The sequence below is a fragment of the Aquarana catesbeiana genome, linkage group LG05 (genome assembly GCF_042186555.1).
Source record: "Aquarana catesbeiana isolate 2022-GZ linkage group LG05, ASM4218655v1, whole genome shotgun sequence".
Lineage (NCBI taxonomy): Eukaryota > Metazoa > Chordata > Amphibia > Anura > Ranidae > Aquarana > Aquarana catesbeiana.
This window is the reverse complement of record NC_133328.1, coordinates 252,333,865-252,356,136: the sequence shown is the minus strand read 5'-3', so window position 1 is coordinate 252,356,136 and position 22,272 is coordinate 252,333,865. Positions and strand designations below refer to the sequence as shown.

Sequence of the window (22,272 nt, the reverse complement as noted above, 5' to 3'; positions counted from 1 at the left end):
TTAAGCATTTCCCCATTCCTCCTCTTCGTAAGACGATCGCGGGTATCCCCGCGGACATCGGGTCCGCAGGACCCGCGATCACGCTCAAGGAGGTCACAGCGGACGCGCACCTGCAAACCGCTTCTTAAAGGGCAATGTACAGGTACTTTAATCTGCCTATACGTGCCCTTCTGCCGACGTATATCAGCGTGAGCCGGTCAGCAAGTAGTTAAACTGGCCGCTCTGTATGTAGCTTCTGACAGGCTGCGCAAGGAGCCCCGTATCTCCGTAACCATAGATGATAGGAGCCCCAAATTTTGACCAGTGGGTGGGGTAGCTCTTCTGCTACCCATGTGACCCCTGGTCGCTGAGCCACGACCCTCAAAGTCGATCGTGTTTTTTTTTTTTTTTTTTTTTGGCAAATGGGAGTCTGGAGCTGCAGTTCCAACAGCCCCCATGTTAATTCCTGGCCTGAACATGGTGTGTAGATGGTGGTGAGGAGGAGCACCTGGTCGTGGCTGATTTATGGTGAAATGTTCTTTCCGCTTCCAGATTTTGGCCCCAACAGTGCTCACTGGAACATTCAGAAGTTTGGAAATCCTTCAGTAACCAATGCCATCAGTGTATTTTGCAACAGCAAGGTTGTGAATGTCTCGAGAGAGCTCTTTGCTTTTACCCATCATGAGATATTCCTTGTGTGACACCTTTTATAGGCCATCAGTTGAGCCTGAACCAGCTGATATTAATTTGCACTGACAAGGGGCAGGATTGCCTTCTAATTACTGATAGATTTCAGCTGGTGTCTTGGCTTTCCATGCCTATTTTCACCTCCCTTTCTTTGTGTGCAATACTTTTTCCCTGTGTCATTACATTTTATTGCACATAACTTAATTGCTGAACTTATTTGTTTTAATTTCATTGTATGTATGGATTGCATGGGTTGTTACCAACATGTGGTGAAAATGTAATGTCCAAAGCACCTTTAGAAATATATTTAAATATAAAAAAGGTGCTTTATTCAATACTTATTTTACCTGCTGTATGTTCTCAGAGTGGGAGAAGGAGGAAGATGTGTACTACAAGAGAGAGTGTAACGGGTGGGGGTATGGGAATGGGGGACTATGCTGGGAGGGAGGATTTGGTGGGTGGTAGAGGATTTATTCTGAGGGATATTGTGGGGAAAGAGGATTTGTATTCGGAGTGGAAACCGAGGGGGGGGGGGGGAAGGAAGATTTGTTTTTGGGGGCCAAATATTTTTGCTGGGGGGGGAGCGAGCTTAAAGATTAGTGCTGTACTTTTCTTTTTCATACATCATGGGACATGGCGTTAGGCTAATATTCATTACCTGCTGGGTTATACTTCATCTCCAGGTGAATGGACACTGGTAGTCTAAAGGTCTTTAGACAGGAAGTGACCCCCTATATAACCCTTCCCATAGATGAAGTACTTCAGTTTTTTACCAGTGTCTGCAAGGTGGATGTGGCACGGTTGTTTGAGCTCTCTCAGCTCCAGGTCTCTAGTCCCACAAACGTTTCTTAAATGAATCAAGGGATTGACCGATCGGATCCATTTGACACAGGGTTTATATGCTTAGATAAATGGTACCCGAGCCTTGCAAAGAAGACTCAAGATCCTGCAAGGTTTTGCCTGTAATGCGGCCTCTGGGCACTGGACCCTGCAAAGTGGAATCCTGGACACTACAGCGTTAAGGCATTCCTGCAGGGGTGAGGTACAGGTCCAAGGGAGTGGACCCTAAACCTGAAAAAGGTACTCCTTGAAGGTCCTCAAGTGACAGGAACTGGCCGTGAAGGGTGAAGATTGGGCTCTTGGTTTCTAAGCTGCCCTGCGCCTGGACGGGTAAGTGAAACCCCTTTTATTATTGTGTGGTGTCCCAGTGGCTCCTCACCTGATTGCCGCCACACACGCTTGACACCACCTGAACCAAATAAGTTTATCTTGGTCTCAGACCACAGGACATGGTTCCGGTAATCCTTGTCCTTAGTCTGCTTGTCTTCAGCAAACTGTCTGCATGCTTTCTTGTGCATCATCTTTAGAAGAGGCTTCCTTCTGGGACGACAGCCATGCAGACCAATTTGATGCAGTGTGCGATGTATGGTCTGAGCACTGACAATCTGACACCCCACGCCTTCAACCTCTGCAGCAATGCTGGCAGCACTTATACATCTATTTCCCAAAGACAACCTCTGGATATGAAGCTGAGCATGTGCACTCAACTTCTTTGGTTGACCATGGCGAGGCCTATTCTGAGTGGAACCTGTCCTGTTAAACTGCTGTATGGTCTTGGTCACCGTGCTGCAGCTTACTTTGTGTCTTGGCAACCTTCTTATTGCCTAGGCCATCTTTATGTAGAACAACAATTCTTTTTTTTTTGAGATCCTCCGAGTTTTTTGCCAGGAGGTGCCATGTTGAACTTCCAGTAACCAGAATGAGAGTGAGAGCGATAACACCAGATTTAACACACCTGCTCCCCATTCACACCTGAGACATTGTAACACTAACGAGTCACATGACACCAGGGAGGTAAAATGGCTAATTGAGCCCAATTTGGACATTTTCACTTACAGGTGTACTCACTTTTGTTGCCAGCGGTTTAGACTTTAATGGCTGCGTGTTGAGTTATTTTGTGGGGACAGCAAATTTACACTGTTATACAAGCTGTACATTAAATACTTTACGTTGTAGCAAAGTGTCATTTCTTCAATGTTGTCACATGAAAAGATCTAATAAAATATTTACAAAAATGTGAGGGGTGTACTCACTTTTGTGACATACTGTGTGTGTGTGTGTGTATATGTATATATATATGTGTGTATATATATATATATATATATATATATATATATATATATATATATATATATATATATATATATATATATATATATATATATTATGCTAACACATGATTTTCTATACATTGTACAGTATAAAAAAATATAGAGAGCTTTGTTGTCTATTTGTACCTGTCTGCAGGAGAAATCAACATCATTTGCTATCAATATAGATACTCTGGAGTATAAGTAAAATGATATTGCCTCCCATATTGTGCACACTTCAAATAATTCAGTTTATGTAGGTTTAGATGGGCCTCCTGCAGGCAGATAATGGATGGAAAAAACTATTTATTTCAATGTAGTTAACATTGCTTGTCTCTTTACTGGGTCACTAAGCCCTCTAATTTTCCATGATACCAAAACTTGCATTGTATTTAGCAGATTTCTACAGCATCAAGCCGTAAGACCATAGTTCTAGGTTAAATAGTCCTTTCTAATAATGGAAAAAGAGTCCCTTCTTTGTGAGGAAAAACATTTCTAAATTCATTTTAATTATCTGGTGAGCGTCTTAAAAAAATTTATATAAAAAATAAAACAACAATGAAAAAAAGAAAAGAAAAAAAAATGTCTGATAGTAAAAAAAAAAAAAGAAAAATACCAAGACCTGTTCCAATCTCACATAGACCCCTAAAAAACTATCACCCCTCAATGATCATCTCCAAAAGGGTCTTGCATACAAAAATATCACAGTATCCACATAGTGAGATTTTTTTCAATAGATAAAAACAAATATTGAAGATTCTTTAAAAAAAAAAAAAAAAAGTCTCCAAAAAGTTAATATATATTTCTATTTCTACAAAAGAAACAAACAAAAATTAGTAGCCAAACTTTTCCCACGGAAAGAGTCCATACAGTAAAAAAATAAAATAAAAAAATCTACTGGACTTTCTCTTCCTGCTCTGCATAGAGAAAGAGGAATCATTCTAACCACATCCCATCTATAAAAGAGAGGAAGAGCAAAAAAAGGAATTTTTCTCTTCCCCTCTTTGTTTTATTTATTCAGTGGCAGCCTTTGGATTATCAAATTGTGCAACTTCATTTGACTCTACTCTTAATTTAGCAGGGTATAACATTGAATATGATAAATGCAGGGTCTGCAATCTTCTTTTTTTTTTTTTCTTTTCATCTTGAAACTTGACACGCTGTTTTTTCACATCGGGAGAAAATTCCGGATAGAACATAACTTTGGTTTCGTTAAGCAGCCACATCTTCCGGTCTGTAAGTAGTTGATGACCAGGCCATTTTTTGTGATTTTTGAGCTGCGTTACTTTAACTGACAACTGCGTGGTCGTGCGACGCTGTACCCAAACGAAATTGACGTCCTTTTTTCCCACAAATAGAGATTTCTTTTGGTGGTATTTGATCACCTCTGTGGTTTATATTTTTTGTGCTATAAACAAAAAAGAGCTACAATTTAAAAAAAAGAAAACACAATTTTTTACTTTTTGCTATAATAAAAATCCCCAAAATTGTTATTAATAAACAAATTTCTTCCTCCGTTTAGGCCAATATATATTTTTCTGCAAAAAAAGCGCAATATTTTGCTGTAGCAGGGCTACAAAGTAAGGGTCTTTTAGGCCCAGCTGGAAAGCCGGTGTACCCAGAATTGGAGTTAAGGGGCTCGGATATGGCGAAATAGTGGTAGTTTTAAAAATCTTTTTCGTAATCCGTACCGTGGCTCCCACAGTTGGATGCACCTTCACCATTCTTGGGATATCCATGTCTCTAAGCCATAGGAGACCTTCCAAAGGCAAAGCAATCGTTGCCTGCTCCATGTGGACCCAAGGCTTCTTATTTTGATGCACACACCAATCAGTCACCCTAACCAAATGCGCAGCTTCATGATATTTAACTGGGTCAGAAAAAACCCAATCCCTCCACTTTCCTTAGGGAGCGACAAAATCGCCCTATGCCCTCTTGCTGGTTTTCCGGCCCAGATAAACCTCACGAATCTTAAACGAAGGTCTCTCAGGAAACCTGGAGTAATTTTAACCACTTCAGCCTCGGAAGGATTTACCCCCTTCCTGACCAGAGCACTTTTTGCGATTCGGCACTGCGTCGTTTTAACTGACAATTGCGCGGTCGTGCGACATGGCTCCGAAACAAAATTGACGTCCTTTTTTTCCCACAAATAGAGCTTTCTTTTGGTGGTATTTGATCACCTCTGCGATTTTTATTTTTTGCGCTATAAACAAAATAAGAGCGACAACTTTGAAAAAAACGCGTTATTTTTTACTTTTTGCTATAATAAATATCCCCAAAAAATATATATTAAAAAAAAAATTTTTCCCTCAGTTTAGGCCGATACGTATTCTTCTACATATGTAAAAAATCCTAGGATGGACTTCTGCGCTACTAAAATACAGCCGTGTAAAAATAAACGTGATGCTGCAAAATCAAAAAATAGTGAACACCACTCACTACTATCAAAACTAAAAAGATGCACAATAGTGATTAATTGTGTATGTGATTTTGCACAACAACTTCTAGGTGAATAATGCTAATTCATAAAAATGCACAACTAATATAATTCCTCCAAGTATGGAACCACAATAGATAAAAGTGTAAATATAAGTGAATGTCCTTCAATAATATAAAGAACATAAAAAACATAAACCAAGGTGACTTCAGTGCTACTCAATCACATAAATCGCATAAAAAATAACATAAATAAAATGTGACTATTTAGGTGAACATGCGTTGATAGGTGATCTGGTGACTTTTCGTGGCGTTGGATGCCCACTAGGGGCTCCCAGAACTCTCACCTCAATGACACAATAAAAGTGCCTGTGTACATTCTTTGGGTCTGTGCTCTTTCTGGTCCAGTCCAGTGCTGGCGTTCTGTTCCGTCTCAGGGGAGAAGGCACTTCCTCCGGTAGATGGACTCCACATACGGATAATTAAAAGCAAGGGACTCCAATAGGGTAATATTGTTAAGCCAAGGATTTTATTATAAAATATCTGCTTACATGAAAGTAAAAAGCGATGCGCCAAACAGTGAAAACAGCGTGGTTACGATTCTCGCTACGTCACTTCCGGTCCGCGCTATGTATTTCCAGTTACGTCCTACGTGTTACGTCATACCACGTGACTTCCTCAGGGCACCGGATTGGCTGTAGCCATAGTATATTTATATAGTTGGGACAGGAAGTGGAGAAAACTCCATTTTGTTGTAGACCAAGTGTGTAACTATACCGCGGCCATCATTGAGAGGATGGTCACGCTGGATGTTTATAAATAAAATTAGATTCAAACAAAAACGTAAAAAAAGTTAAAAAAAAGGTTCAGACAAATTACTAATGTTTGAATGACATCTATGTTGGTAGTGTAAATGTTCATCAAAACTACGACCGCTCAACATGCGGTCATGCTAATCCTACAGTTGTTAAATTTACATTTAATCTTAAAAATAATATGTTTGATATATTAACCCCTTAATAGAACTAAGAATAAAAACTAGAACATTAAAGATAGCTAAAAAAATCTATATTAAAATGCATTAAAAATGTGGATATAGATAAAATCAAAAATCCATAATCATACAGATACTATATAAAAAATATATATTGTTTTTCCCAAGCTTGCATAATTAAGCACACCGGAAATGAGGTACTGAGTTTACATAAATAGGAATGTCCAAAATCAAAAAATCACTTATAAAGCAGTTTAAGTCAAATTCTATATTTAACCCTTCAGGTGCTAATGTCCTAATTTTATGTATCCACTTCGACTCCTGACTGAGGGTTCTGATTTTGTGATCACCGCTCCAAGATTTATTATATTTCTCTATACCCCAAAATAATAGTCCCGTGGGGTCTTTGTTATGTACTAACGCGAAGTGTTTGGATACATTATGTTTCGGACAACCTTTTATAATGTTTTCAATGTGTTCTTTGATTCTGATTTTCAGTGCTCTCTTAGTCCTCCCTACGTACTCTAAGTTACAGGAACATTGTAAAATGTACACTACCCCTTCTGTATAGCAATTGATGAAATCCTTAATTGGGTAAGTGTTTCCCGTACTTGTTGCCTTAAACTCATGTTTCTTGCCTTGGAATTTTTTTGCATGTGTACATGCATAACAGTATTTGCAGGGATAGAACCCTTTGCCATTGAAAAAGGAAAATTTATTTTTAGGGGGTGGTTCAACCACATTTTTCACAATAATATCCCTCAAAGTGGGGGCTCGTTTGTAAATGATAGATGGCCTCTCAGGTAAGATTCTTTGTAGATGTTTATCTTCCTTTAGAATATGCCAGTATCTTCGGATAATCTTTTCTATGTCTTTAAACTGAACATTAAAGTCTAGGATTAATCCCCAATATGATCAAATACTACCAAGCGACACAGCTGAGAGCGGTGGCGTCATGGTTTACACAAAAATCATACAATAAGTGGACAGAGATCAAAAAATTATGGCTAGCCCCAATACACCTGAACAACCTACTATGGAATGCGGATGCGGACGTAGCCCCGGTGCGCCTACTGGGCCCCATGTCCATGTTAAAGAGGACTTGGCGCACATTGGCTCATTCTAATAAACTAATCTTGGAGAAATCGACTCTGACTTCCTTTGTATGTAACCCCAAGGGGCCAGATAGTCTCACACATCAGATGTCTCACCCCTGGTCCTCTAGGAGTTTGTTCCATTTTGGAAGTATAGTAGACCCTAGAACCCGTAGGCTCCTGTCCTTCTCAGATCTGCAGACCAAACATAATTTGCCAAGACAAGCATTCTATGGATATTTACAAATAAGACATTATGCACTAACTATAGCCCCGAACTTTCAATTTTCACCTCCATCCCCGTTTGAAACCATTATTCTGGCAGGTATTTCGCAGAGGGGACTCATATCAGGAATCTATAAGATACTGACTGCCATCTCCCTAGAGGAGCAAGGTAAACATTACTACATGCTCAAGTGGGAGATTTTAGGGGAAGAATTTACATTAGCACAATGGCAGACAATATGGAACCAAGCAGCGAAGAGTTCAATGTGTACGCTATATAAAGAAAACTCATACAAAATCCTCTACTTCTGGTATATGACTCCAGACGTGTTACACACAATCTTCCCCAATAGCTCAGATAAATGTTGGTGCTGCCAAGAAGCTAAAGGCACTCTTTTACATGTGTATTGGACCTGCCCACTGCTGGCTCAGTATTGGGAGATGGTCAGTCACCTCCTTGCCCGCCTCTTAGAAACCGAAATCCAAGCGACTCCAAATTTTTTTCTATTGGGCTTATCACCACTAAAAATCTGTAGACCATACAAGAAATTAGTACGACACATACTCACGGCAGCACGCTGCCTGATAGCCCTAAACTGGAAACGCATTACTCCACCCTCTGCTGAAGATCTAGACGCTAGAATCAAGGATGTAGAATTGATGGAAAAGATGACAGCCAGAATTCAGGATAGGCTGGAGGCACACACCAAGGTTTGGGAGCTGTGGCACCTCCGGGAGGACCCACCATGCCCAGGTAATAAAATCAACTAGAAGGCACTTTATCTCTTTCCTCCTCCTTCTTTTTCTCCCCCCCCCTTCCTATTCCTCATCCCTATATGACACAGGTCTATACAGCTTTTGCTCTTCCCCTTTTTTTACAAATATCTGTTTTATTTTTGAGTGTTTTTTGTTTTACTTTTCCCAGTCAAGAAGGCTGGAACTTAAACCAGCAAATGCAGGAACGTTCACATTTGCTTCTCTGTTTATCATAAGAAATATTACCAGCTAAGTCATACAGAATACATGCTTAATACTACTTAGGGATACACTGAACAATGCTTGTGATTTTCTATGTTCCTTTATTCCGTATCACTAAAATTTACAATAAAAATTGTTATTTGAAAAAAAAAAAAAAAAGTCTAGGATTAAACTTGGTGCCTCTGAAAATAGTTTTGCTTTCTTGGGTACATGTATCATTTGTTTTCAATCCATTGTTTGGATCAATTGGATATCTCTTCTAATTTGTTCTTCTTCATAGCCTTTCTTGACAAATCTCTGTCCAATTAAGTTGGCCTGGGTCTCAGTCTGCATCTTTAGTGCAGTTACGCCTGATTCTTACCAGTTGACCTTTTGGAATATTGTAAAGCCAAGGTTTGTGATGGCAGCTTGTTATAGGTAAGTAGCTGTTTCTTGACACTTCTTTGAAGTGGGTTCTTCTTTTTTATTCTTCTTTATTCCCCAAAGAGACGTCAACAGGAAGAAAGAAGAAGAACCCCAGAACCAAGAGGGGATGTCGAGCGGGAAAGAGACTCAAAAAGAAAAAGGGAATAGTGGGAGAAGGAATCTTCAATCTAAGTGGACAAACCTTAACCACTGAAGAATTGGCTGTATTGGATAAAGGCTTAAAATATGCCCCTACAAAAAATTTGGACAAATTCGCAACATATATAGGAATCAAGAAATATGTAAGAAAAATAAATATTAAAAAAGCAATTTTAAGTAACCCCCAAACCAGACGAACGACAACCCCACAGGATATACAACGAGTGAAACATAGTGGATTACGGAATAAGTCTCTTTTTAACCCTCAAATACACGACAATCAGCATATTGAAGTATTCAAAAACCTAGTATTAAAAGATCTGGACCAATTGAAGATCAAGAAAATAAATGATCCCATACACATTAAGAAAGGAATACGATCCTTAACCAACAGAAAAGACCTGGTAATAAGGCCAGCAGATAAAGGAGGAGGAGTGGTCATTCAAAATAAAATAGACTATCAAGCAGAAATTAAACGCCAACTGGAAGACACAACCACATATCAAAGATTGCTAAGTAATCCCTCAACCAAATGTAAAAAAGAATTAGAAAAAGTTGTGCATCTAGGTGTTAAAAAAGATATACTAGATGCGAAAGAAGCAAGATATCTAGTTCCTGACTCACATAGGATTCCAGTACTATACACAGTCCCCAAGATACACAATAACCTTCCTGAATCCCCCGCGAAGACCAATAGTTAATGGGATTAATTCCCTAACAGCAAGAATTGGCCAATACATAGATTATTTCATCCAACCTGCCATTCAACAAACAACATCGTACATAAGAGATACAAAACATGTTCTACAACAAATAGAAGATATACCAGTCCTAGAAGGAAGGACTTTAATGGCTACTGTAGATGTCTCATCCCTCTACACAATTATCCAACATCACCAAGCGTGTGAAGCGACCAAATGGGCTCTGAGAAAATATAGCACATTGAAATGTACACAAAGAAGGTTCTTAATCAAATGTCTAGAATTTTCATTAAAAAATAATTATTTTTGGCATGATCAAAACTATTACAAGCTAATAACCGGTATTGCCATGGGTGCAAAATTTGCGCCAAGTGTGGCCAATGCCTTTATGGCGCAATGGGAGGAGGAATCTGTGTATAAACATCCACCTTGTGAACTAGGGCTGTTCAAAAGATTTATTGATGATATCGTAATCATATGGAATGGGAGCAGAGAATCGCTGGAACAATTCCTATACAATCTAAATAACAATGACAGAAACATACAGCTGACCTGGAATATAGATGCCAAAAAGATAGAATTTCTGGATTTAGAAATAACTATTGAAGAAGATCGATTAATAACCAAAACCCACTTCAAAGAAGTGTCAAGAAACAGCTACTTACCTATAACAAGCTGCCATCACAAACCTTGGCTTTACAATATTCCAAAAGGTCAACTGGTAAGAATCAGGCGTAACTGCACTAAAGATGCAGACTTTGAGACCCAGGCCAACTTAATTGGACAGAGATTCGTCAAGAAAGGCTATGAAGAAGAACAAATTAGAAGAGATATCCAATTGATCCAAACAATGGATAGAAAACAAATGATACATGCACCCAAGAAAGCACAACTATTTTCAGAGGCACCAAGTTTAATCCTAGACTTTAATGTTCAGTTTAAAGACATAGAAAAGATTATCCGAAGATACTGGCATATTCTAAAGGAAGATAAACATCTACAAAGAATCTTACCTGAGAGGCCATCTATCATTTACAAATGAGCCCCCACTTTGAGGGATATTATTGTGAAAAATGTGGTTGAACCACCCCCTAAAAATAAATTTTCCTTTTTCAATGGCAAAGGGTTCTATCCCTGCAAATACTGTTATGCATGTACACATGCAAAAAAATTCCAAGGCAAGAAACATGAGTTTAAGGCAACAAGTACGGGAAACACTTACCCAATTAAGGATTTCATCAATTGCTATACAGAAGGGGTAGTGTACATTTTACAATGTTCCTGTAACTTAGAGTACGTAGGGAGGACTAAGAGAGCACTGAAAATCAGAATCAAAGAACACATTGAAAACATTATAAAAGGTTGTCCAAAACATAATGTATCCAAACACTTCGCGTTAGTACATAACAAAGACCCCACGGGACTATTATTTTGGGGTATAGAGAAATATAATAAATCTTGGAGCGGTGATCACAAAATCAGAACCCTCAGTCAGGAGTCGAAGTGGATACATAAAATTAGGACATTAGCACCTGAAGGGTTAAATATAGAATTTGACTTAAACTGCTTTATAAGTGATTTTTTGATTTTGGACATTCCTATTTATGTAAACTCAGTACCTCATTTCCGGTGTGCTTAACTATGCAAGCTTGGGAAAAACCATATATATTTTTTATATAGTACCTGTATGATTATGGATTTTTGATTTTATCTATATCCACGTTTTTAATGCATTTTAATATAGATTTTTTTAGCGATCTTTAATGTTCTAGTTTTTATTCTTAGTTCTATTAAGGGGTTAATATATCAAACATATTATTTTTAAGATTAAATGTAAATTTAACAACTGTAGGATTAGCATGAGGGCATGTTGAGCGGTCGTAGTTTTGATGAACATTTACACTACCAACATAGATGTCATTCAAACATTAGTAGTTTGTCTGAACCTTTAACTTTTTTTTACGTTTTTGTTTGAATCTAATTTTATTTATAAACATCCGGCGTGACCATCCTCTCAATGATGGCCTCGGTATAGTTACACACTTGGTCTACAACAAAATGGAGTTTTCTCCACTTCCTGTCTCAACTATATAAATATACTATGGCTACAGCCAATCCGGTGCCCTGAGGAAGTCACGTGGTATGACGTAACGCGTAGGACGTAACCGGAAATACATAGCGCGGACCGGAAGTGACGTAGCGAGGATCGTAACCACGCTGTTTTCACTGTTTGGCGCATCGCTTTTTACTTTCATGTAAGCAGATATTTTATAATAAAATCCTTGGCTTAACAATATTACCCTATTGGAGTCCCTTGCTTTTAATTATCCGTATGTGGAGTCCATCTACCGGAGGAAGTGCCTTCTCCCCTGAGACGGAACAGAACGCCAGCACTGGACTGGACCAGAAAGAGCACAGACCCAAAGAATGTACACAGGCACTTTTATTGTGTCATTGAGGTGAGAGTTCTGGGAGCCCCTAGTGGGCATCCAACGCCACGAAAAGTCACCAGATCACCTATAAACCTTGGTTTATGTTTTTTATGTTCTTTATATTATTGAAGGACATTCACTTATATTTACACTTTTATCTATTGTGGTTCCATACTTGGAGGAATTATATTAGTTGTGCATTTTTATGAATTAGCATTATTTACCTAGAAGTTGTTGCGCGAAATCACATACACAATCACTATTATGCATCTTTTTATTCTTCTACATATGTTTGGTAAAAAAAAATCGCAATAAGCATTTGATTGGTTTGCGCAAAAGTTATAGCGTTTACAAAATAGGGGATAGTTTTATGGCATTTTTATTAATAATTTTTTTTTTTTTACTAGTTTTGGCGGCTATCATCAATTTTTATTGTGACTGCGAGATTATGGTGGACACATCGGACATTTTTGACACATTTTTGGGACCATTGTCATTTATACAGCAATCAGTGCTATAAAAATGCACTGATTCCTGTGTAAATGACACTGGCAGTGAAGGGGTTAACCACTAGGGGGCGGGGAGGGGTTAAGTATGTCCTAGGGGAGTGATTCTAACTGTCAGGGGGATGGGCAGTGTATGTGACGTCACTAATCTCTGCTCCGATGACAGGGAGCAGAAATCGAGTGACACTGTCACTAGGCAGAACGGGGAGATGCTGTTTACAACGGCAGCTCCCCGTTCATCCTCTACGTGAGGCGATCGCGGGTATGCCTGCGGCGATTGAATCCGCGGGACCCACGACCCGACTCGCGGAGATTGCGGCAGGCGCGCACACGGCGGCAAATTCAAAGTAACGTATGGGTACGTTACTTTGCGCAGCCGTGCCATTCTGCCGACGTATATCTACAGGAGCCGGTCGGGAACCGGTTAATGGGCAAGGTCTGTAGTAAGTATAAAAGTTTTGGCATCACATTCATCTTTATATTGGTCAGAGCCGTCTTTAATATTGATTGGACCCTGGGCAAAAATTTTCTTGGGGCCCCCCCACCCCAAATAAAATTTCGCTCTCCACCTGCTCTGAGACATAGAATAAATAGCAGCTAGACTTACAATCAGTTTACTATATCAGATCAGGCTGCGATTGGTTGCCAGAGGTTACAGCATATCATTACGTCTTACTGACTGGTTGCTAGAGGTTAAGGCTCACTAATTAGTTGCTAGAGGTTACAGCACATCTTCTCATCACTGCAGGGGAGCATGATATACATATGAATGCCGCCTTTATTTACATATCAATGCCATCGGCCTCAGCTGTTTACATATGAATGCAGCTGTTATTTACATATGAATGATGGTTATTTACATGTAATCACAGGGTCTGCAGGTGAGTCATCTGTACGCAACAATAGGACAAAGCTAGGCAGCATTAGTAGCAGCACTTCACACTGAGATATCGGGACACAGTACCTGCCTAAAACTTCAAGGGAATTTAAACCGGGATAGTTGGCAAGTATGAGGTAGCTGCTTTGGGCTCCACAACACTGACAGGGCCCAGGGAAGCTGCCCCTTTTGCCCTGCCTTAAAGACGGCCCTGATATTGGTCCTAACAAACCATGTAAAAACCTCCCTATCCCAACGTTGAAAATCAAGTTTCAAACTGTTGTGCCAACGAGGCAAAATTAAGTTCAAACACCCTATTCAGGTTGTTTGGGATATTTGTTCCCAAGTATCGTATTTGGGAATCTGGCCATTTGAATTTAAATTAGATAGCTATCCGATGTTGAAGGGACATATTCAGCTCCACTCCCATCACCTCAGATTTACTATAATTCACCTTAACATTGGAGGTAGCTTCGTATGTGCGTAATTCTGACAAAAGGGATATGAGGGACATGAGTGCGGAGGTTATGAAAAATATCAAATCTTCCGCATATGTTGTAGCATGGCGTTCAAAAATGTCCAATCAACCCTGTCAAAGGCTTTCTCTGCGTCGGTGGATATAAGCACTAAGTGTTTGATTTGGGAAAAATGGATTGCACTCAGAACACGTTGCTTATTGTCTCTGCCTTCTCTATCAGGGGTGAAGCCTGCTTGATCTGGGTGCACTAAAGAGGGGATATGGCTCAACAGTCTGGTAGCTAGGATCTGTGTGAAAATTTTGAGATCCAAAAATTTGGGCAATAACTAGGGCACAGAGATAGATCTTTCCCCTCTTTGGGGATTACTGTTATATGAGCTAGGAGCATATCTGCCAGTATTGCCTACTCGTTGCGTATAGAATTAAACGCTGCTATAAATCTCTTTGCCAATTTATCAGAGTAGGTCTTATAATAAGACAGAGTATACCCATCAGGGCCAGGGGCTTTACCAGTTTTCAGTGATTTAAGGGCTTTTAGAAACTCATCAGTCAGTTTGGGCATTCCCGAAGCTTTAAGATATTCTAGAATCTCCTCCCGTCTGCTGTGTAATGCCAGGGGAGAAAGTTGACCCTCTAACTGGTATAGACTGGCATAGTAGTCCCTAAATGCCTGTGTCTGTGAGGAGCTAACTAGGGCGACTCCTCAAGTTTTTTAATACGGGCAATGTAGTGCCCTAGTATCTCTGAGAGCATTAGCATCCTACAAGGTTTGTTTCCAAACTCATAGCATGCTCTTTCTCTCTCCGTTCTCCCTGATTTCCTTTCATAATTCTTTTGCAGCAGTGATTGTTCTGCAGCTTTGAAACACAACTTAAGCTTGTGGAGATTACCTTTCCCTTTTAAATGAAAATCCACAAGCTTTCTCAAGTGTTCACGAGTTCTGCCGATCCCGGCCAGTCAGAGCCAATCGCAGGACTCCGTCGTTTTTCGGCGGTATTGCCGACATCTCTCCCTGAGCTTAGCCGATGCTCCCCTTAGATGCCTCCCACTCCAACAGGCACTGAGTCACGGCCACCGACGCCAGCTAGAAGCCACCGATCACCACCCGCCAGTGAAGGCAGATGTAGAAAAAGTCAGGAAGTCTAGACTGATGTAAGGGACCGGATCATGGACAAGAACCTGGCACTAGGATGCAGCTTTTTATCTGACAGAGGGGATGATATAAAGATGAGATGGTGGCTTAACAACCACTTAAAGCGGTTGTAAACCCACTGATTTTTTTTTTTCCCTACACCTGTAAGGGAAAAGGCATAATGAGCTAGAATGTACTGCATACTAGCTCATTATGAGATACTTACCTTAGAACGAGGCGCTGGCATCTCACCCGGTCCACGCCGAGGGAGCTGACATTTCCCTTCGGCATGTCTTCCGGGTATCGCAGCTCCGGCGCTGTGAGTGGCTGGAGCCGCAATGTCGTCACTCCCGCGCATGCGCGCTGGAGACTTCTTTCCGGCAAGGTCCGGAGTTTGCCGAGCTTTCAGCCAAGAATACCCTGTGCGCATGCGCCGCTGCAGTCAGCGGCTCATTGCGAGGGGAATATCTCCTAAACCGTACAGGTTTAGATATTTTTTTTTACCTATATTAAGGCTTACCTGTAGGTAAGTGTTTCAAAAATAAGCATACAACCACTTTAAGGCCTTATGTACACTGCAGCTTGTAAACGGACGTTTAGGAGCAGTTGGGCTTTTTTTTTTCAGCAGCCCCTGAACTCTCCTCTGTTATCTTATCAGTACATGTACAGTCTTTCTTTAGTAATTTCTAGGCAGTTGAGTTTAGAAGTGTTTCTCTGAAAAGCAAAACAGTACGTTCAGAGGCTTTTGAAACCCCAAATGCTTGTAAACGCGGTAATTTGCGTTTATAAGTGTTTTCTTTCATAGGCATTTTTAATGCGGAATCACTTCTCGCCATTTGTAATGGGTGGGGGTGGGGGGGGTGAGACAGAGATTTCTTTTTCATGTTTTTTCAGTTACTAGCCGTCCAGTGTACATTACGCCTTAGTCATGACCTTTTTCTCACTTGTGTTTTTCTTTATTTACAAAAAAAAAACAGTGTTTTAGTTTGAGCATTTATAAACAGCAAAAACATTTTTGACACTTTAGGCTTAGAACAGAGTAAGAAAGGGCTAATATTTTGTTTTTGAAGGATATTAGTGTTATTCCCGCACAATCAGGTATATCAGTCGCTAACCTGGGAAAAGCAGCTTGCACCGAATTGGGTACACACCTGACCTTCAAAGTGAAATAGATATAGATTGGTGGTGCTGCGCTAATCCTAAATGTATGCACTAAAAAATAAATTATATAAATAAAAGTGGTTCTGATCAAATTTGATATAAAAAAAATGTGGAAGAAATTGTATGAAATAGTGACAATCGGAGATGGTGAAACTAATAGCAGTGATAATAAATGAGAAACATGAAAGCATAATCATGAATAACCATATCCCAAAAAGCAATCATCACCAGAGATTAAATCGCTAAAAAATAAAAAATATATAATATATATGTGTAAAAGATATTAATAAACGATGAGCGTATATCCACTTGGGTAAGTTTAAATAAAACTAAACACAGTGATAAATACTATAAGCAAAGAACCAACTCATAAGGTGACACTGTGCAGCAAAGTAAAAATAAATACAGCGTGGATGGGAACAAGCAATGCCTGAAGAGACAATGTGCAGACAAACGTTCAAATAAAAGTTCATAAGAAATGTCCCAAATGAGTTTTTTTGAATTCAGATAGTCCCACAATAAAATATTTCAATTAAATCAAACGTGGTAATCGCAACGTCTTAACATGCAATAGTTGCGGTTATATGTGCTCAAAATAGATCAAATCTTGTGCCTCTTCGTGTATACACACACAAGTGAAAGGTGGCCCCTTACCTTAAGGTAATAGGGCAAGAGCATATGACCAGAAAACACTTTTGGAGGTATCCACCTATGGACTCCACCGCATCCCTCACCGTCCTGGATCCAGGGTATGGTTCTCACAGGTATAGTGCAGGGGGGTATGTATAGGAAGATAAAGCAGGATGGATCCAATAGTGTGATATTGTTTAAAAAATAACAGCTTTTATTCAGAAAAAGTAAAAACTCACATAAAAAATGATCCCCTGATGAAGTCACGAGTGATGTGACGTCACGAGTAGGGACGGGACAGGCTCCAGATATTGCTAGAGGCTCACAAGCTCGCCGCTCGTCGGATCAAAGCACTGTGTACTTTTTTACTTTTTCTGAATAAAAGCTGTTATTTTTTAAACAATATCACACTATTGGATCCATCCTGCTTTATCTTCCTATACATACCCCCCTGCACTATACCTGTGAGAACCATACCCTGGATCCAGGACGGTGAGGGATGCGGTGGAGTCCATAGGTGGATACCTCCAAAAGTGTTTTCTGGTCATATGTTCTTGCCCTATTACCTTAAGGTAAGGGGCCACCTTTCACTTGTGTGTGTATACACGAAGAGGCACAAGATTTGATCTATTTTGAGCACATATAACCGCAACTATTGCATGTTAAGACGTTGCGATTACCACGTTTGATTTAATTGAAGTATTTTATTGTGGGACTATCTGAATTCAAAAAAACTCATTTGGGACATTTCTGATGAACTTTTATTTGAACGTTTGTCTGCACATTGTCACTTCAGGCATTGCTTGTTGCCATCCACGCTGTATTTATTTTTACTTTGCTGCACAGTGTCACCTTATGAGTTGGTTCTTTGCTTATAGTATTTATCACTGTGTTTAGTTTTATTTAAACTTACCCAAGTGGATATACTCTCATCGTTTATTAATATCTTTTACACATATATATTATATATTTTTTAGCGATTGAATCTCTGGTGATGATTGCTTTTTAGGATATGGTTATTCATGATTATGCTTTCATGTTTCTCATTTATTATCACTGCTATTAGTTTCACCATCTCCAATTGTCACTATTTCATACAATTTCTTACACATGTTTTTTTTATATCAAATTTGATCAGAACCACTTTTATTTATATTTATATAATTTTATTTTTTAGTGCATACATTTAGGATTAGCGCAGCACCACCAATCTATATCAATATTTTTGTTTTTGTCTTTGTCCCCACTGTTTTGACTAACTCTGTCCTGTTTCTGTTAACCAGCACAGGAGTAAAGGGGAAACATTTAATTGGGAACACTTGTTCTCGGGCCTAATATCTTTTGGAGAAATTTGCTTTTACTTCCTGGTCTTTTTGAAATTTCCAGCAACAGTGAAACCGGTAGGGTTTTTTCAGGTCTGACTTTGGGGGCGATTGACAGGCATCTGTGCGGGTTCACGCACAGATGTGTATACAAATTGCCCCGAAGTCGCCAAAACTAGTACAGGCATTAATTTTGCAAATCGTGTGGTGCCTCAAAGTATGCTTCGCACAGATTCGGACAGGGTTATTGCTAGCAATAGCGATTTGGCATGCGATATTAGTCAAATGTGCCAAATCGGCCCGATGTGAATGTAGGCTCAATGGGGTTTCCATTCAAGAATGAATATATATACCCTTTTCTCTGGAGGATGACATCAGGTGGTAATTTTTTTTTTTCACTAACTATTAATCTGTATTCTTTAATTTTTTTTTGCTCATGTTTTCTACCATAATATGAATTGAGATATGTAGGAGGTACTATTTGCATATGATCTTTTTGTGATTTCTAGAGACTAGCATTGATAGTGCATGAATTAGCATTCTTAAAGCTGAACTCTGGACACACAAAATCTTTTTAATATTTTCCTAAATAACCACAAAAGATGTAGCTACTTTATGGAGAAACAAACATCTTTACAAACTAAGAGATTACCTTGTAAAATTGGCAGTAAAATAGTCACTGTGCTGTACATGACCTGTGCAAAAAACAGAGCAATGGAAGGGGCCCATCAGGCTCTACCCACTTCAGGCTGCCTGTAGAAAACTACAAGAGGGTGGCAAGACCAGTCACCCTGCACAATGGAAGAGAACAGCAGTGACTGGTAATTATTACAGGAAGATCCTGCACAGAGGTTAAGTTTCACATTAGATTACTGCATAGATCTGGAAAAAATACACCAAGCACAGCAATAGTCAAGATTACACATAGCTGCTGTGTTTTAGACATTATTTGTTTATTCTGAAGTTCAGCTATAAATGACTTTAATATCAATTTTATGACTGTTATTTGAATAATAAATGTTATGCTATATTTTATGTAGCCACTTGTAAGGCTTGTACACACTATAAGAGAATTGGGCAAACGTTTTCTTCCGAGGACTGATTGTACAATTTTCTGATAGTGTGTACTTTCGACAGCCGATTCCGAACAAAAATGTTCGAAGGGACAAACTCCAAAATTTTTCTCGTACGGGAACAGAATGAAGGATTTTTTGTTTTTTATGCGTACTGTTTTTGTACAATTTTCATAAAAGAAAAATCTGGAACGTAAGATTGCACTTGATCAGAAACAATAAATAACAAAAAAAGCCTTTGTTGCACTAGAATTTATGTACCTTATTTCCTTCCTCGGTTGCTTACAGACTTTGGCCATATGGCCATATAGCATGATTGCTAAATTGGAAGGTCATGTTGCCTGATTGCATAGGTAAATTTGTGAATCTTTGCCCCTGCAAAAAAAAAAAGAGCAATGTATGGTAAAAGATGCATCCTAATCCTTTTACATTTTTGAAAGCTGCAAAGATGTGTGACCAGAGTAGAAGCTCAAAGAATTATCGGTGCTCTTTATCAATTTTTTATTCCAGGGAAATAAACATTAACTTGTGATGTCTTTCTCTCTTTAGTATATGAGCAATGTTGATTCATGGTGTAAAGCTTGTGGTAAGGTAGACCTCCCATCTGAACTGCAAGACTTGGAAGATGCCATACATCATCATCAAGGCATATATGAACATGTCACACTGGCTTATTCTGAGGTAGGCTGTTGTACTCTTTGTTGGTACCTTCATGCATTTTCATATATTCAAGTTTATCTAAAGCCAAATCTGTTTTCTGTTTTGGGTAGAGTAGGGGGGGAGGGTTAAAACTGCTTTAGTTTTTGCTATCTGTGTTCTATTAGAGAGATTTCCCTTCTTTTCCAGTTTGCCCTTAAAAACAATTGTCACAGAAACGGGTGTCCTCGTTTTTAGTTTACAACTCTTTTCCTTTTCTGGTGGCAAAATGTTCGATTAAAGTGGTTGTAAAGGCAGAAGGTTTTATTTATCTTGATGCATTCTATGCAATAAGATAAACCACCTCTTTGCAGCAGCCCCCCTAATACTTACCTGAGGTCCATCTAGATCCAGCGATGTTGCACGAGAGACTCGCTGCTGTCAATCAGTCAGTGAGCCAATAAGGAGAGAAAGGGGGAGGGCCGGCCATGGCTCTGTGTTTAAATGGACACAGAGCTGCAGGTCTGCTCTTGTGCCCCCATAGCAAGCTGCTTCCTGTGGGGACACTCAACAGGAGGGAGGGGCCAGGAACACCAAAGAGGGACCCGGAAAGAGAAAGATCTGGGCTGCTCTGTGCAAAACCACTGCACAGATTAGGTAAGTATAACATGTTTTGTTATTTTTATCAACAACAAAAAAAGAGACTTTAGCTCTCATTTATTCCTCTGTTTGAGGACAGTTACATAGGTTTTCTGGTTGAAATAAGACACAGAAGTCCTTCTAGTTCAACCAATAGAAAAAAAAGCAAACAACTAGAAAACCTCCATATACACAGTTCTATACCCACAGTTAATCCAGAGGAAGGGGAAAAAAACATGGTCCAGTTGGTCAAGCAGGAGAAAAAAAATATTGATTCCTGATCCCCCAGGAAGCATTCGGATATTCCCTGGATCAACTACCCCTGGTGTTATTACCTATAAGTGAAACCCCCAAATGGGTACCAGGCAAAATATATGAAGCCGCAGAACTACAAAGGCAGTACCCAAAGCATATAACGTAAAAAAGATCAACCTCAAGCCTATGTAAGGCATACTGGACACATCTCAGACACTGTAGTTAGATGAGAAGTCTTTGAAGGATAATTAGTAGATCTTAAAGGGTATTCACCAGGACACATTATACTTATTTTATGCCCTCTGTGACAGACCACATCCTAACCATAACATGTAAAAGGCAGAATTATTATAGCTCTATGTGGCAGTGGCAGCATTGTCCAACCAAATTTGCCAGACTTTCTCAAACTTTTTCGGGCACCCCCTGCTCAGGTAGGTAGCTTTTGTAGAATGGAACCACCTTATTTACCATCCCCTTCCAATAAGTCAGAGAGCGTGTTACTGTTTTGTTTTTTCCAGTTATGGATTAACGCCTTATGAAGGTTAAATTATAGTAAACTAAGTAGAATACGGTGAGCCCTGGTGGGTGCCAGACCTTCCACAAGACCAAGAAGGCAAACTGTCACTGTCATGAGCAGGGGTAAGGAAGTTAGCTCAGTTATACATTGCAGGACCACACTCAGAAGTCCTGAACTACTGGACAGTACCAAAAGTTATGCCCAAAAGTAGCTGGGGAGTGAGAGCATCAGCAACACTCTGCCAAGGCCAGAGGATACGTTTTGGACAGTTGTCCTGGGGTATAATATATCCCGTGTAGGCATTTGAATTGATTTAACCTGTCTTTTGCTAACACCAAGTGAGTAAAGGGTAAACTCCACATGTTCTCCCCATTCAAGTCTGGGACCTCCTCCACCTATTTATTCCTGCATTTAGTTACTGAAGGGGGAGGGACAGGAAAGAGTTCTTTGTATAGTTCCGAAAGAGGCTTTTAGATCATCAAATGATGACTTCACCTCCGCTAGTGATGTTTCCTAACGTTTTAACCCCTTTGGTGGCCCAGATAATAGGGTCCTATTAAAATCTGCAAAAAATGGCAATAAATGACCTGTGTAGAGCACCAAACATTCTCTAATTGAGCATACTTCCAGCACACCTACCTAAGAGGAAGAACGCAGCGCCACGGCCAATGGCTAAATCATTAAAGAGAACAGAGAGGAGGAGAGAGGGCTCCCCTGCCAATGGCTAAAAGAGGGGGAGATCAAGGACCCCATCTTAATCCTAGGTTTGCTATACAATAATGAGGCCCATTTGCTGTAATTCAGCC

The 22,272-nt window shown here is 39.6% G+C and overlaps 1 protein-coding gene across 1 annotated transcript in view; it reads left to right on the top strand.

Annotated features, from left to right (window-relative positions):
- The window catches only part of TRIO (trio Rho guanine nucleotide exchange factor), a gene marked incomplete in the record, with an annotated part of 1,361,655 nt that overhangs the window by 236,018 nt on the left and 1,103,365 nt on the right, over positions 1 to 22,272 (top strand). The window contains 1 exon segment of the mRNA XM_073630705.1: positions 19,969 to 20,100. Coding sequence (XP_073486806.1) covers positions 19,969 to 20,100 — 132 coding nt within the window.